Source organism: Microtus ochrogaster, chromosome 2 (assembly GCF_000317375.1).
Source record: "Microtus ochrogaster isolate Prairie Vole_2 chromosome 2, MicOch1.0, whole genome shotgun sequence".
Taxonomy (NCBI): Eukaryota; Metazoa; Chordata; class Mammalia; order Rodentia; family Cricetidae; genus Microtus; species Microtus ochrogaster.
In genome coordinates, this window is record NC_022010.1 from 48,540,746 (window position 1) to 48,558,272 (window position 17,527).

General features: G+C 44.5%; 1 protein-coding gene across 1 annotated transcript; it reads right to left on the reverse strand.

Moving 5' to 3' along the window:
- Positions 1–2,767: 2,767 nt before the first annotated feature.
- Positions 2,768–9,404, reverse strand: Ndufb4 (NADH:ubiquinone oxidoreductase subunit B4). The gene is made up of 3 exons (XM_005344967.1): positions 9,133–9,404; positions 4,180–4,326; positions 2,768–2,885 (listed from the first exon to the last, which is right to left on the reverse strand). The coding sequence occupies exons 1-3, from the start codon at positions 9,310–9,312 to the stop codon at positions 2,823–2,825; spliced, it is 390 nt and encodes a 129-aa protein (XP_005345024.1). The 5' UTR covers positions 9,313–9,404; the 3' UTR covers positions 2,768–2,822.
- Positions 9,405–17,527: the final 8,123 nt, after the last annotated feature.

Here is a 17,527-nt window from a genome sequence, read left to right on the forward strand (position 1 = left end):
AGAGAGAGAGAGAGAGAGAGAGAGAGAGAGAGAGAGAGAGAGAGAGAGAGTCGTAAGTTGTTCCATTCAATACCCTTTCCTTCTCAAGAGTTGGGGCCAGTATTTTGTGAATCTCTCTGGATTCAGGACTCTATTGGGCACGCTATTCTCATCCACTAATGGGATGCTTTGTAAAGCTACTGGTTTTGAATGGAGCCCAGAGAGCTCTGCAGCTCATTCAGGTCACAGGGCCAGCAGCTGTCAATGCTGTCAATTCCGTCTCTAACACAACTGAGCCAATATCCTCAATACACATGGTACATAAGAGTGAAGCTTGGGTCTTCTGCAGAACACTGGCGATTATTGCCATGAAGACTCACCCCTAAGGCTCTCACGGATGGTGACACATTCTGCAATAACTCTAGTTATCATTACAAAACCGAGTCTATTCAAATGAGCTACTCGTTGTGATCTGCGAAGCTAAGTGTGGTAAGGTGGGCATTAGCAGCTCCCGGATGTAAGTGAACAGCAGCGAAACCTACTAAAGCTTAGCTACAGTATCGGCTTGCTGACAGCATCCTACAGGGCTGAAGCACAGGGTTTTTACCACGTAGCTGGTACAATGAACAAATGGTCACAGAGTGCCACAGCTTGCCTTCAGGAGCAAAAGGACCAGCAGCAGGACTGATCTGTTTTGCCCTGCTAGTGATTACCTGGTGGGATGGAACATGTGCTCTCAAGTTTTGGGTTTACTTTTCTTTTTCCCAGAGCTAGGTAACAAGCCCAGAGCCCAAACACTAAAACCCAAACACATGCTGGGCAAGCATTCCACTGAGCTACATCCCTGATCCCCATATTTAGGGTTTTCTTTTGCATGGATTTCTGTGTTTGTAGGAAGGTTACAGTATGCTGAATCTCCCATGTAGAGATCAGAGGACATTTTGCAGGACTCAGGTTCTCTCCTTCCACAATGCAGGTTCCCAAGATTTAAGTTACATCACCAGTCTTGATGGCAAGAGCCTTTACCCCAGCCATCTCACTGGCCCAACTCAGGTTTTGATGAATAAGATAACCCGATTCACTGTGGGACAAGGGCAGAAACCTTCTTCCATAAGGGAAACTAATCTGATAGATACCTCAACCATATTTGGGAGCCCAATTTGTGATTGGCAGAACTCACATAATTACAAGGGGATACTGTCACTGCCACACAATTGAGCCAGAGCATTGGCTGGAATATGTGGGTATGTCCATGCCCAAGGTAACTGTGACTATGTGATTGCTATGGCAACACCTAGAGTAACTAAGGCTGTCTTTAAAAACAAATGTGGTGGTGACTCCCTCAGCCAAGCAATCTACATCTCAAGTGATGGCCAATGGGACATCTGGAAAGCAAGCTTGAGATGATGACCACCAGCCACATCTCTAGGCCAGCTCTAGTAGTGTGGGCCTTGGCTTGCCTCACTGCCCCTCCCATACGGTTCATAGATTGTTATGTAGCCATTACTCTGTGTGCGGGTTGAAGATCTGCATGGTACAGATGAGGAAATGATAAACTTGTGCCTGTTTCACATCCTGTCCACCTTTTAGTCCCATCGCTGCTACGTGGCTCAGCTACACACACTTGCTTTCCGTCCTGAGCACCCTCTTCCCGATGGACCCAGCCAGCCAGGAAAGGAATGCCCATCTGGGACGTAACTCTTGACCACCGGAAATAGGATTATTTGCTTTACCCATGTTTGAAGAATTCTGTGTATTCTTTTTTTTACAGAGGCCTTTCGAATGTGATGGGAGCCCATTACTCAGATGCAAGAAGTCAACAGCACACAATGATGGACTCCATCCCTCCCTGCATTTCCCTCTTCCCAGGCCCTTTTAGATCCCAACATAAACTACCTGCATACGAAGCCTTCCAGGCTTTGCTGATTCTGGTAATGAGGGCTAAGCTAAGAACAGACGAGAGACTGGCTGCATAAGCTTCCAAAGTTAAGACCAAAGACACTTAGCAGCCTAGAGTACATGCTGTTCCCCATGATCTAACTGTCTCTGTGGAAGAAATCGTTACCATACCGTTTCCAGACTGAACTACCAAGTGGAGTAGTTAATACTATTTCATTTTTATCTTCATGGCTTTATGAGGTGAAAGGCCTTACTACCTCCACACTATAAAAAGAAAAAGGAAACCAGAATTCTACCTGCTAAATCCCAGCAGCCTTCATCCCAGGCTGGACGTCATCCTTCTGTTCCTCAGCACGCTCTCCGCCCTCACCTTCTTACCTCAGAGGCAGCCAGGTCAGATAAACCCAGCAGGCCCCTTGGCCTTTCATGTTCTTGTTAGACCTGTCAGCCTCTGGCTCTTCAGAAACTAAACCAAATGCCATCTCCTCAAACCTCTCACAGAGAGCTGCTTCCTTATCAGTACTTCATTTTCCCAAGTCTCTTACGTGTTTCACATCATTGCTACCTTCTGCTGTGCTCACCGATAAGGCTGAGGCAAGGCAAGGACCTGCGTATTGGATCCTAATGAGTTCTCAGAGCTGTGCACTCTGGCTCTCTGGCTATTATGCCCTTAGCATACACATCAGCTGGCCATGGTTAAGACTCATTTGTGAATGACAGATTAAATGAATAAGGAAATGTTTCTTCATTGAGCTGGGCTCTTGGAAAGGAGATTCTATAACATCCAGCAAACATCGTCATTCTGACACACATTATCCCAACACGAGCCACCTCTGCTTCCATTGTGAGGTATTAACATGCCTCAACAATAAACCCAAGAACAAAAGAATCTGTTCAGTGATAATAGATTTATTTATACAAGGATCGTGTCATCCTTGCCAAAATTAATAGGTGATATTCAAAGATCGGTCCAATTTTCCTTCCTGGATAAGTTTTTCCTTTCTGTCCTGTACAGAATAAAACAAAAAGAGACACAATATTAAAAAGCATGGCATGGCCATGGAATAACTGCAAATCAGCAATAAAAATTCTCAAAAGTTAGTTGTAGTCCCATCCCTAAAGCCCAACAACTCTGAGGAACAATGAGACGAAGTTAGGACTAGAAGAAAATACCACCACTCAAAAGTACCTTAGCTGTTTTCAGTGATGAGAAAGGAACTGCCCCATCCCATAAAGACATTGTTTTTGTTCTGAAGCAGAATCCCATCCTACAGCCCAGGTTAGCCTGGAACTCAGTCTTTAGCCTAGCTGGCCTCAAACTAAGGTGATCCTCCTGCCACAGCCTCCCAGGGCTAGGATTACAGGTATGAGCTCCCAGGCCCGGCTTCAAAGGTAGACAGCCAGAGCAAAAGCACAGCTGATCGACCAATCAAAAGACAGAGCTCTGACAGAAGAGAGGGTGGTTGGCTGATAATGTGGACGGGGGAGTGGCCTCCAGTCTGGATGGCTGCACAAGCCCTAGGACTGTGCCAGGAATGAGAGTCAGAGGGAGCAGCCTTCTCTGTAACCATGCAGCAAGGCCTCTGGTGACGGTGACCGGCAGGCTACTTCTGCCAACTGTGAGGTTTAGTATGTTTGTAAAGTCACTCACATGAAGAACCCAGCAACAGAGAGCCTGCTAAGTGATCCGTACGCTCTGTTCACACTGGACCAATAAACCTCATCTCTAACAAAAGCACCAACAAAACTAAAGACTTCACCAGCATATCTGAAAGTGAATCACAAAAGACGACTAGTTTTAAGCCAGACATGGTGACTCATTCCTGTAATCCCAGTGCTCAGGAGGCTGAGACAGAAGTCCTCAAATCCTGAGGCTGGACTGGGAGACATAGTGAGACCTTCTCAATTCTGTCTTAGCAAAAGTTTCTATCCACCCTCTAAGGAGAAAATTAACTTTAGAAAAAGTTATTATGGTTTTCATATGCTTAATAATCACACTATAATTTCCTTATATTATCTGGAAAAAACAGAAAAGTTTTCATGAGCTAAGCTCTAATCTCACACATTTAACCTGACCCTTCTGTGACTTTTTTCTAATGGCAGAGTAAACATTAAATTAAATCCGAAAGACCCATAGGCTACATGGTTTTTAACAAAGTATCAAATCAAATCGAAAGAAAGGAATGAAGACACAAGACAGAAGGGAAAGGACTGTTCCGGTGGGAGGGGCTTGGGAGCAATGGCCACCGCACTGAGCTGGTACCTCTCACGGCAGTGCTAAACACCCTGCCCAATACTTACCCTGTCTGTTTTGAAAATGTAATACCAGAAGATGAGGGGCCCAAATGCCGCCACAGCTCCTAAAAGTGAGTTCTTGGGGGTGGGTCTGAAATTAGGATAAATATTTGTTGATCTTGCATAGGTCCAGCGAATCAAGGCAGGATCTTCCTGAAATTAATACAAAGATTTGTAAACCTTAAGGAGGACATGTTGAGAAGGAGATGCATCAGGGCTGTTGTGAAGGAACACAAGGAAGCCTTCTGTTCTCCAGGGTAACCCACACTGCCTTCAGCTCTGGCTTCTGACCTCTACCTCCCACTCCCACCAACCCATTTCTAACACTCAAAAGCTTTTTTTCCCCCTTTCTCTCTTCCCTCTCTTTTCCTTTTCTTTTTTGGTTTTGGTCTTTATAAGACAAGGTAGGCCTGAAGCCCTGACCAATCTGTAGCCCAAGTCAGCATCATGAGAATTCTCCAGTCTTAGCTTCCCAAGTGCTGGGATGGCAGGTGTGCACCACCACATCTGGTCACAAACAACTGTCTAAGGATCCTGTTCAAATCCTGCACAGCATAAAGGTTCTTCTATCTGCAGCTAGCTTTCTATTTACTTAGGATTTAACTCCTAACTTGAAACTGGCAGAGAAACCCCTCTCCCCTTTACTTCCATGAATCCCTCTGACTTCTCCTTACCCTGGTTCACTCTAACAAAGACAGACCTCAGACACTGTCAAGCTTCCTATTTTGCGTCTAGTACCCTTTCTAATGCTGTGACAACGGCCTGTTCCCTGCTTCATCAGCTGCAGGAAGGTGAAAGCAGGCTTACTCTAACTCTGAATGATATGCTTTTGCTTCCTTTTGGTCCCAAGGAGCAAACCAAGGGCACCGTGTGGACTAGGCATGAGCTCCACCTCTGAGCTATACCGTTCACTATGAACTATGTTTCTAAACTAACTTAGCTGATGTTTGAAAAACAAACTATTACATTCCACACTATGAAAAGTCTTGCAAAAAAAGGTCAAAGTTGTCAAATAATCAGCTTATCTTGGTTAAGAAAAAATAATTTAATATATTTATACTAAAATAATTTCCCAAGAATAGCAAATCTACCCCAAACACATAATTAAAGTTAATTAGCTAAATCCCCAAGTGATTTTGCAAAATTATTCTCTCCAATTAACTGACAAATTAAAATAAGCAAATAAAATCAGCTTTAGTCTTCAGTATGCAGCATGAGCGTCTAAGGTGCTAACGAACACCAAACAGCCATGACTGGCAGGACTGAAATAAGTTCCACATTTACACTTCAAACTAAACTGCACTACAGCGATTTGACCCCAAGGTGACCAGCTGCAGCTCACAGGTAAAGCAGCCTGAGTGGAGACGCTTCCAGCCTTTCAATCAGGCGTGGGCAATCTGGGCAATGGCTGGCTCGCTACCAGTCAGAAGTCTAAAAAGATCTCCTGCTGCTCTAGAAACAATTACTATAATCATTCCATGCTAAGACCTAAGACCGTGGGGCTTTGCAGGGCTGTTTATTATTCCCTGGTGCAAACAGAAACTGCAAAGAGTAAGGGATCAGCGTGTCTGCTCGTCTGCTGGAGACTGCACCTGAATGCCTGTGACATTTCCCAATCTGCCTGTCACTCGCAGCTCTGCACTTCAATACCTTCTAGAAACGAAAATTTCATTCCACAAAAGTAACAGTAGCTTCAAGACCAAAACCACAGGAAAAAAGCTGGAGAGACGGCTCCGTGGCTGAGGAGTTGGTTGTTGCTGCTGAAAAGGACCTGGGTTCAGCTGCCAGCACCCACATGGTAGCTCACAGCCATCTCTAACTCCAGTCCAACCGGCCCAATGTCTATTTCTGGCCTCCTCCAGCTCCAGGTATATACATGGTACACGTTCAGAAATGCAGACTAAACATTCATGCGAATAAATTAAGTGAACAGGGGAAGGCCACTTTCCATGAAGCCACTCAGTGGCCAGTGGAAAGCCAGCAGCCTCAGGCAGAGAGACCTGGAACCTTTCTTCACTGTATTTCTGAGCCCAACTCGGCTTGGTTTTCTCTGCTCCAGCCATTCTCTCCCCATCTCTTTTGCTCTTTTCCTTCCATTTTTCCAATCTTTTAACACTAGGCCTCAGCTTTTGCTGGGCTTTCTCACACACATCCACTCCATTAAAGTCAGCAGTCACATGACCTTGGGTCTTCATATGCTAATGGCTACCAACAGTCTACTTCTACCCTTAGAAGCCCTGTTCTACTTATCATCTCCTCATCCGGGAGTGGACATAACCACCTAACAGGCACCCCAAAACACCAATCTGTCAATATTTCTTTTCAATCCACCGCCATGCTTGCTCCTCTGACTCTTCTAGCAAGAGGAACTCGGTTGGCAGTGGAGTCGTCCTTAGTTCTTCCTGTAATCTCACACAGCGTCCATCTGACAGTGAAGCTGGCTAGAACTACTTTCAACACCCGTCCAGCACTTGCCCCTTCTGGCCACCTCCACAATTACTGTCACAGCATTAGCCAAGAGCCTTCACTGTGTAAAAAGCCTCCTGGCTCATCTCTCCCTGCCCTCAGCCCCTCACAGACAGCAGAGGAAACAGAGTCTCCATGATGTGACTCTCTTCTTGGTAAAAATCTTTACAAGTCTGGTGGGATCAAGTCCCAGGAGCCTCTCTGACCTCATTTTGTTCTATCATCCTGTCTGTGCCTTTCCCTACTTTATCCTTCAAAAACAAAAGTCTGTGTGTACGTGGCCCAGACTTGACTCAGCCTCCAGAGCACTAGGATGCCTAACATATTTGAATTATCTCTCCACAAAGCAAACAAAAACACTCAATGCCATGTTCCAGACAGGGGCCTCCTTCGCTGTTACACACACACCGCGAAGCCCACGCTTACTTTTTTCTGTATCATTTAGCACTATCGCACATCCTGATGACTCAGATTTAACATTCTTAATGTTTGTCATCCCCACTAGAAAGACAGCTAGATCCACAAGGACAGGAACTTTAGCTGGCTTTGTACTCTTACCTCATCATCTCAAATAGCCTCATAATAGATCCTGAGCAAATTTCTGACCAAATCAGCCACTCCTAAAGATTACACAACAGGATCCATATATCTATTGCTTGGTAAATGATTAATGGAACAGCTGAAGAGGCAGGGAAATGGAAAGTGTCCCAGGTTAGAGATTAGAAGACAGCCGACTGGGGACCAAACTTGACTGAGGCCTTATTCTATTTATTTTTTTAAAAAAGTAAACAAACAGGTCAGGTGTTGTAGAGCAGGCCTTTAATGCCAACACCCAGGAGACAGAGGCAAAGGCAGGTGGATCTCTGAGAGTTCAAGATCACCCTTGTCTGCATAATGAGTTCCAGGACAGCCAGGGCATGTATAGAGAGATCCTGACTGAAAACAAACGATAATAAAAACGATAGCACACTATCCAGCACATCAAACAGAAGCATCTCTTTCACCCTGTAAACACTGGTCTGGTTGGAGATACTATATCCATCTAGGAGGAGGACACTGTATGAGTCACACAGACTAGGGTTCAAACAGAGCACTGTGACCTGCTACAGGGTATATCTGTATGAGCAATATATCCTATCCATACTGTCTCCTCATCTAGAAAAGCCAAGAGAGTAACACAGCTTAATTCTATGAATGGTTCTGACATATAAATTACAAAAAAGAGAGTTTTTCAGGCCAGGTATGGTTTTAAAGGTGGCAGTTGCCGGGCGGTGGTGGCGCACGCCTTTAATCCTAGCGTAGCACTCGGGAGGCAGAGGCAGGCGGATCTCTGTGAGTTCGAGACCAGCCTGGTCTACAAGAGCTAGTTCCAGGACAGGCTCCAAAACCACAGAGAAACCCTGTCTCGGGGGGGAAAAAAAAGGTGGCAGTAATCCCAGTACATGGAGCAGTGGCTTGGGGACCTGGAGTTCCGAGAAAAACAAACAAGAGTTAGTACTGTATCTGGCCACTTAGTGTAACTTTCCCTTGGCTGTTCTCATAACTTTCAAAAATTCATAGAGAATGGGTACCCAGTTGGTGGAAGGTCTTCACTGGAGATATTTAGAGGGCACTTACAGCAGGAAGGGTCTAAAGCACACTTGTTAAAGCACCAGTTTACTGAGAAGTTACATAGTAACGTTATACACTTTTTCGGCGGGTTTCACAATTCTAGGTCTAAAGCACACCATTTCCAGGAGAACATTAAAAACCTACGTTTTAGGCCAGGCGGTGGTGGCGCACCCCTTTAATCCCAGCACTCAGGAGGCAGAGGCAGGCGGATCTCTGAGAGTTCGAGACCAGCCTGGTCTACAAGAGCTAGTTCCGGGACGGGCACCAAAGCTATGGAGAAACCCTGTCTTGAAAAAACAAAAAACAACAACAACAAAAAAAAAAAACCTACGTTTTAAAAGAGATTATATTATGTAAATTTCCCAGGGGTCATTGTCAGTATATGATGTCATGTGGTTTGACTCCAAAGCCAAATGCTTCATCAAGCTTCGGGTTCTGTAACACACGGAATTTGAACATCCCCTACAATCTCGTGAGAAGTGTCCTTGGGAGTTAGGAGCTCAAAACAGCTGTTGACGCTGTACAGCTGGAAGTATGGGGCCTGATCACTCCCTTTTTACAAGGAAGATACTGCGCTAGATAGGTCACGTGTCACTCTGCCTCAGAAGATACGAAGGACCACATTATAGCCATGTTTCAGACAAGAAACCCGAGACTATGCGGAGTTCAACAACGTTCTCCAGATGAGGAGGGGAAGTCGCCAAGCCAGGATGTAAGACCAGCTGGGTTTGCAGCCGGAGCTCATCCGCTTGGCCGCTGAGCCTACCGCCGAGGTCAAAGGGCCAAGGGCGTGTGGCTAGGGACCCGTGTCCAGCATATGAATTGGATGTGCCCACGAGAGATGCGGCTGCCCCGGCCCACAGCCCGCCCGGCCCCACTCACGATGTGCGTTTGGCGTTTGGGGTCGTTGTACTGAAGCAGATATTCCCGTTTAAGCCGGGCCCTTATGCTCAAGCGCTCGATCTGCGCCTTTCGGGTTTCCGGAGACACGTCATACTCGGCTGGGTCGAGGGTTTGGGGGAGAGTGGCCAGGGGCGCGGGCTTATACTTGGAACCCGACATCTTGGCTCCCCGCGCACATCTGCGCCTGCGCGACTTTGAGGGCTGCCCGCTCTAGTTTGACCTTCAGGCTCAGGAAGTGCGCCTGCGCACGCCTTAGCACGCTCTAGCAGGAAGAAGTGGGAGAGTGGCGGAGCCTGAGATAGGGAGGAGCCTCCTCCACGCCCCTCGGCACCCGTAGTGTGCGCTTGCGTGCTGTTGTCCGCCCGCCTTTAGCGTTTTGTACGGAGCTGACACGTGTTTCCCACCGTGCTGATCCTTTCTTGCAGAACTAATTTCTTGAAGTTGAGCAGACGAGAAGAGACTGGGAAACTGGACTGGCTGTGGCTCCCGAAGTCCTGCCGTGCAGCGTGGGTTCATCCAAACTGGATGACCTTTGAGAAGGTCTTTTGGTGTCGCCCAAGTTTCCTTTCTCCTATCCTGGAGAAATGACCTTGACCCTGGGGAGCTGTGGGTTTTAAATGAGACAAAAGATGCAACGTGCTTTACAAATATTCCGTAGCTCCCCGCACCTCCCCCCCCAAAAAAAGGGGGGGAATGAACCTTTTTTTGCAGGTTACCACATTAGGACCAGTCCACTGTTAAAGATGGGAGGAGAAAGATTACCGATCCAAATCATCAGGGCCAAATTACTTAAAGCAAGCAATGAAAACATGCCTATTTCTTCTTATACCGGAGCTGCCATCCCTTAAGGTTGGGTTTGAGAGATCAGCATAGATGTGAGGAAGACGAGGTTAAAGTAAGCATAGCAAGTTAGTTCTAACGACCTCTTTGCAAGGTGGTCCTAACAACAGGTGGTCATAACAAGGTAGCAATAACAGCCCTTTCGAATCGAAGCACAGGTCGGGTTGCACTGAAAGACCTGGATAAATCCAGACCTCCCCAGCAGGAAGAAAATAGCCAAAAATCCAAGCAGGAAGAGAAGAATCAAAAATCTAGGATTAGCCAGTTAGTGACTGTTTCAGGAACTAGCTGAAAATAAAGTTAGGTTGTAATCTTGAGAATAATCTTGAGAAACAGGGAGTTGTGATTGTCATTGTACTGTGTTTTAGGAACTAGCAGATTATGACCTTGGGAGTGGTCCTGAGAGGCGTGGAGACGGCCCCCTTGTGATCTTCACTGGTATTTTCGGAATTTTCCGTGACACACTCCCTGCCAATTCTGGCTCACTGGGCTGTGATTTCTTCCCTTAAAATTCAGTTCTCCCGGTAACTCGGGGTCGAACTCTCCCCTGCGTGGGTTATGAGTCTCGGCCCCAGTGCACTGGTTCTCGTCTCATCTCATCAATTAAAGCCTCGTGTAATTGCAGCAAGGACGGTCTCTCATGAGTTACTGGGGGGTCGTGTTATCCCGAGACTTGAGTGAGAGTCTCCCCGGGGGTCTTTCAGCACGATTAACTTTTTAAAACAAAGACGGGATTGCCATTCTTCGACTAGGCAGTACAAAGCCATTTGTCGTTATGATTACAGGTAGGGCATAGCCCAATTATTGAGAAACAGGTTTACTTATAAGCAGGAGTAAACCTAGTTTGTCTTTGCGGTATGATGACTTTTAAGCCTAAAATGGAAGCAGCTAAGTGTAAGCTTCTATTTTGTAGATGTGAGACACCGAGGAGAGACTGGTATTACAGCATGAAACCTGGCTGTAGGCAATCAGAAAATGATGAAGAATGGAACTCCTGAGGGAACATCTTAGTTAAAAGCGGGGTGGGGTGGGGGAGGAACCTCTTAAATTCTTAGCACTCTTCAGGCACTGAAAATGAAAAGCATCTTTATGGATAGGAAAGTACGCAAGAGGATACTCCGGGCGGACGCACAATCCCAAGGCTTGGGAGACTGACGCGGGAGCTTTGAGCTCACGGCAAGCCTGGGGTATACTCCAAACCTCTGCTTAAATATAATAAAAACAGAAAAGATGGTTTGAAGAGTAAATAAAGGCAATACATATACCCTTCAACAGCGCCGCCACTATCACTAAGGGGCAAAGCAACTTCAAGGCACACAGCAGGGTCTTTAGGTCCCCATAAAACACTCCTCAGGAGGCAACCATGGAAACAATACCATGTAACTCCAGCAAGGAAAGCTGAATCAAAAGAAGCTTTAGTTTGGCTGAACCTTCTGGGGACATGTAGGTATGTGGAGGGAATGGTTGCTAGGAGAGGCAGGACGTAGAAAATGTTGGCACTGAAGTGATGAGCAGCAGCACTGCTGTCACATTTATTCAACACTTTAATACTGTTTAAAAATATTTATTAAGCACCCTGCATAAAGCACACCTTACACCATCCAGTCTTAGTCAATCTTCTAGGCTCAGTAGAGAAATTACAGAAGAAATGGAAGCAGGATTCTTGTTATGTTTTTCCCCCAGTTGCTGACCATCATGCAGAGAACAGACAGAGCATGATATTTGCAAAGTAGTTCTATGTCCAAATGAATATAAAGCTAAATTGACTCATGAAGAAGGCAGGCTGCAGGGAAGCAGGAGAAAAATCACATGCATGCAATTTAAAGGGGGAGGGAAAAAGAGGGAGGAAGGAAGGGGCTTCTCAAAGATGTTCTAAAATAGAAGGACAAAATAAGTCAGTATGAAACAGGTTCAGGGAATAAACTCTAAGTGCTGCAGCGATAGCACTTCAGGAGTCCTTTTAAGCCATTGGTGTGGGAAATGAGGAAGAGAAAAGGAAGAAAGAAATGCAGGGAGTGTGTGAGTACAAGCCAGCTTACAAAGCTGAGAAGGGGTGTGTGTGAGACAGAGACAGAGAGAGACAGGCAGAGACAGGCATATTAAAATGAAATATTTGCATGAGTTTAAGTGGTTATTCCTATGCTTTTTAGTTATCATAAACATGACTGAAGATGATTATTAAAGACACAGAGTTTTGTTTTGTTTTACGGGCAATCACACTTCACTGAGTGCTTACTGTATATCAGATATCAGATGCTATTCTGTTTTACATATTTCAATTCCTCAAATACTGACAGTTCCCCTTGGAACAATAACGGGATGCCTTTTAAGTTTCTCTGTTCATATTAATTATATATGATAATGGGTTTCGCTGCAGTATTTTCATATATGTAGTATAATATATTTTGATCTATTCACCACCATTACTCTCTCTTATCCCCTTCTACCCCCACTGATTCTTGTCCTCTCCTCAGCTTGTTCCCCTCTACCTTCATGTCCTTTTTTCTTCGGTGGCCCGGTGAGTTTAATTAGGGTTGCTTAGAGGAGAAGAGCATGGGCAACCTACCGGTGGCTACAGCACTGAAGAAAATGTCTACTTTTCCTCAGCAGTCATTAGCTCAGCTGGGAGAAATGGGGGCTCATGAGTTGACCACCTCCCCCAGCAATAGCTGACCACCTATAAATCCTCAGGGAGGTAGAGAGTCTCAGGAGTCATTCCCCAGTTCATACTAGGATGCTGAAGGGCCCAGGCTGTACAACCCTTATGCTGGTATCCACAGCTACTGTGAGCTCATGTGTGCAATAGCCGTTTCATGCCCAGGAGACTGTGTCCCACACTACTCTAGACCTTTCTCCAGCTCTTACATGCTTCCCACCCCCTCCTTGGAGATGATTCCTGGGCCTTTGAAGGAGTAGTAAAGACATTCCATTTAGTGAAGAACATTCAACAATCTCAGCACTTTGATGTGTTACAAGTCTCTACATTAACCACTGCTCACTGGGAGTTGGGAGAGAGGGGGGGGAGGGGAGAGAGGGGAGGGAGCGGGAGGGAGGGAGAGAGGGAAGGAGGGAGGGAGGAAAAAAGGAAAGAAGGAAGGAGGGAAGGAAGGAAAGGAGGAAGGAGGGAAGGAAGGAAGGAAGGAAGGAAGGAAGGAAGGAAGGAAGGAAGGAAGGAAAGAAGAAACTTCTCTAACGAAGGCTGAGAGCTACATTATGGCATAAACACAAATATTGCATTGAGAAGGCACTTTGACAAGCACAACATGTCCATTTAATAGAATATCAATGGTAGCTTCCTCAGTAGGGCCTGTGACTCCTCAAGTCATGACCATATGACTACGCTTGCAATACCAGACCTCAAATCCACAACAGCCAACTCAGTAGTGGGCACATATTGGCAGATGGGTCATTGCATAATATGAGTGCTAGGAACCAAACCTGGGTCCTCTGCAAGACCATAACTTCTCTAAACCACAGAGTTATTTCTCTAGCCTTCATTTCTATTTTTATTATATACTTTTAAGCTCTTCCAACAGTTTATGTAAGGTCTATCTCTTGATGACTTGGTAAATTATGTTGTATTACTATCTGAGATTTATGCCATTTTGATTGGTGGTGGATTTTTTGCAATCAATTTAGTTTTGTAATGGTTGTTAGCTAGGTAAGGTTTTCTATTTTTTTCTAAGCAATTTTGATACCTGCTTTTTCAAGTTTCTTCTTTTAAGCATATTGTCAGAGAGATTCTAGTCTCATCCTAGGAACTTCAAACATATGTCATCTTCATAATTATCTTCCTATTTTTACTTTTAATTTTATTCATTTGTTGTTTCTCTTTATCAGTTCTGCTACAATATTACCTACTTTGTCTATGAAAGCATAAAGCTCATTTAAAACAAACTTTATTTACACTAGGTTTTTTTTTGGTTGTTCAAGACAGGGTTTCTCTGTAGTTTTAGAGACTGTCCTGGAACTCACTCTGTAGACCAGGCTGGCCTCGAATTCACAGAGATCTGCCTGCCTCTGCCTCCCGAGTGCTGGGATTAAAGCCGTGTGCCACCACTGCCCGGCTATACTAGTTTTAAACAAACAGCAAAACAAAGAGGAAGATCTAAGAATTTGTGCCATGTACCACCTGCACCATCCCCATCCAGGCACACCCACACCACTATGAATATCTTCCCCCACTAGAGCGGTACCCTGGTTCCAAGCAATGGAGCGACACTCACAAGTGATCCCCTGTCATCTAGCTTGTATTAGGGTTCATTCTTGGAGTTGTCCACATCTGGATGTCATTTATCCACCAGCATCATGTCATACAGAGTATTTTTACTAACCTATACACCCTCTGTATTCTGTCTAGTTAATCTACCTCTGATCCACTAGCCACGGGCAACCATTCCCTTTCAGCTGCTGTAAAAGTTTCTCCACTTTATAGTTGGAATCAAGCAATATTTTGTCCCTCCAAATTGTGTAAATGGAGTCTGCACTTTTGTTTCCCAGCCACCCAGACCTGAATAATCACACAAAACTATATTAATAACAACACTTTCGGCCAGTGGCTCAGGCATATTTCTAAATAGCTCTTAAAACTTAAATTAGCCCATTTCTATTAGTCTATGTATTGATACCTTACTCAGTGAGGCATTCTCATCTTGCTTCCTCTGAGTCTGGCTAGTGACTGCAGACTGAGGCTTTCCTCTTCCCAGAATTCTCCTAGTCTGGACACCCTGCCCATACTTCCTGCCTGGCTACTGGCCAATCAGCATTTTATTAAACCAATACAAGTGACAAATCTTTACAGGGTATAAGAGCATTATCCCACAGCAAAATTGCCTTCTTTTACCCCATCCTTCATGGCTTGATAGCCCTTTTTAGGACTGAATACTATCCCCTTATCTGGATGTACCACAGTTTATTCCAGTTTATTCATTCACCTGCTGAAGAACACCTTGCTTGTCTTTGCATTTTGACAATTATGAATAGAATTATCATAAACATCCATGTGTGAGATTTTGCTCAGGCACAAGCCTTCAAACCCCTTGGGTAAATACCAAGTATACTTATTGCTGTATTGTATGGCAAGAATATGCTGAGTTTTGTAAGAATCTGTCCAACTGCCTTTCAATGTGTCTGGACCACTTCCCCTCCCCATCAGTCATCAGTGAGCTTTTCCATTGCTCCAGCCCCTTACTGATGGTGAACGTTGTTAGCATCTAGTGTAAGTGTGGGGGGGCAGCACATTGTCTTAATTTACACTTGCCTGGTGGCTTGAGGTGAAGCATGTTTTCTTCTGCTTTTTTTTTCCAATCTAGTGTCCTCTATGGTGAGATATTCGTTAAGGGTTTGGGCCCAGTTTTAATTTTTATTTTTTAATATATTATACTAAGTTACACAAATCCATTTTCATGCAAGTAAATGAATGTCTTTGAGCACATACTACCCCATCATCCCACGACCATCCCTTTGCTACGACACATTTTCAATAAAACTGTGATCTTTGTTGTTGAGTTTTAAAAATCTTGTATATTCTAAATAACTGATATGTCTTTTTCAAATACTTTCTCATAGCCCTGGGTCTGTCTTCTTATTCTCTTGGAACAGTCTTCTTGGGATCAGAAATTTGTACCAAATTGGGTCTAACTTGTCAGTTATTCCTTTCAAGTATCACATTTAGTGTTGTACACAAGGCTATTTTTTCTTTTTCCCATACAGATATTCTAGAACTTAATAGTTTTGTTTGTTTGCTTGTTTTTTGACACAGGGTCTCCCTATGTCACCCCACTGTCTGGTAACTGGCTATTTAGGCCAAATAGCTTGGAATTCATAGAGATCCACCTGCCTCTACTGCCACCTCTGAAATGCTGGGATTGAAAATGTGCACCACCATATCCAGCTCAGTTTTGTGTTTTAAACTTAGGTTCATGATAAATTCCAATGCTCTTTTGTGAAAGATATATGGTCTTTATGGAGATTCACATTTTGCCTAAGGATGTCTAGCTGTTTCTGTGTTATTTGTTGAAAAGACTGTCCCTGCTTCATTGTGCATTGCATTTGCTCCTTTGCCAAAAGTGAGTTGACTGTATTTATAGAGGTCTATTTCTGAGCCTCCTATTCTTCCCATCGATCTTCCGCTGACTTATTTGTCTATTTTTCCTCAGTACCATGCAGTTCTGATAACTGTAGCTTTGTAGCAAGTTTTGAGAGCTGAATCACTGACTCATCTAACTTCTTCTTCAGTGTTATATTGGGCATTATGAGTTTGTTCTTAACCTCTCCAAAGAATGTAAGACTCAGACTGTCAATACCTACAAAACAAGTTGTTGGGATTCTGCTTTTAGTCTGCTCAGAACTTTATATTTTTTAACGAACATTGATGTGTCACCTGCATGTATGTCCTTGTAAGGGTGTCGGATCCCCTCAAACTGAGGTTACAGACTGCTGTGAGCTGCCATGTGGGTGCTGGGAATTGAACCCAGGTCCTCTGGAAGAGCAGCCAGTGCTCTTAACTGCAGAGCCATCTCTCCAACCCCGGGATTTTGTGTTTATTGTGCCTCAATCATTTATAAGTAGCAATTTTCCTTTTACTTGTTCTGCTACTTTACTTAAGTATCGTTTTCCTACCTTCCTGTTTTAAAAAAAAATATTTGTAAGAATTTCATCCACTTGTGTGCACGCCTTAGTACCCTGGAGGCCAGAAGAGGGCGTTGGAGCCACGGGAAGTGGAGTTACAGAAGGGCATGTGAAGGGCAGAGGATACCTGACAGAAGTCAGGTCTCCCCTTTCACCATGTGGGACCCAGGGATTGAACTCAGGTCACTGGGCTCGGCAGCAGGTGCCTCTACCCACAAAGCCAACTCACTGGTCTCCAGAAATGCACTATTTATTTTTCAAAATATGTGTTGTTGTTAATTTCTCATTTAATCTCACTGTTGTCAAAGGACTTTACCCTCTGAAATCTGCTGACACTCTCTTTGGGGTATGTGATCAGTTTGCGTTCAATTTGGCTTAGTTTGGCTTGTTTTTGTGGTGGTGGTGGTGGTTGGGAGTTTTGATTGGTTGTCTTTTTGAGATAGACCCTTGCTGTAGAGTTTACAGATAAGGAAATGTGTGAATCATATTTTGTTCAACGAGTTATTACAAAGTAAACACATTCTCTTAATCAAGGATATGTTAAATTTTTATATTAAGCAGCTCCATGTGAATTTCAAAAGAACATGTATATAAACCTGCATTCACTGATTTCAAGGTTAGACTGAGCTTGTTAAGTGTGTACCTCAGCCCTCTCACGTCCTTGCTCGGTTTGTTTACCAGATCTATTCCCAAGATGGACTTTTATTATAACCTCTCTATGCTATTATGGTTTGTTAATTTTTCCTTGAGCAAAATTAATATGGCCGGGGTGAGCTGGAGGTGACGGAACATTTTAATGTGCGTGTTTCTGTAGATTGTTTCTGTCAGAAGACAAAGTAGCTGTGCCCAACGGCTTGCTCGCTCTATCCATTTCGAGTATGGTGTACAAACCAACAGAGGAGCG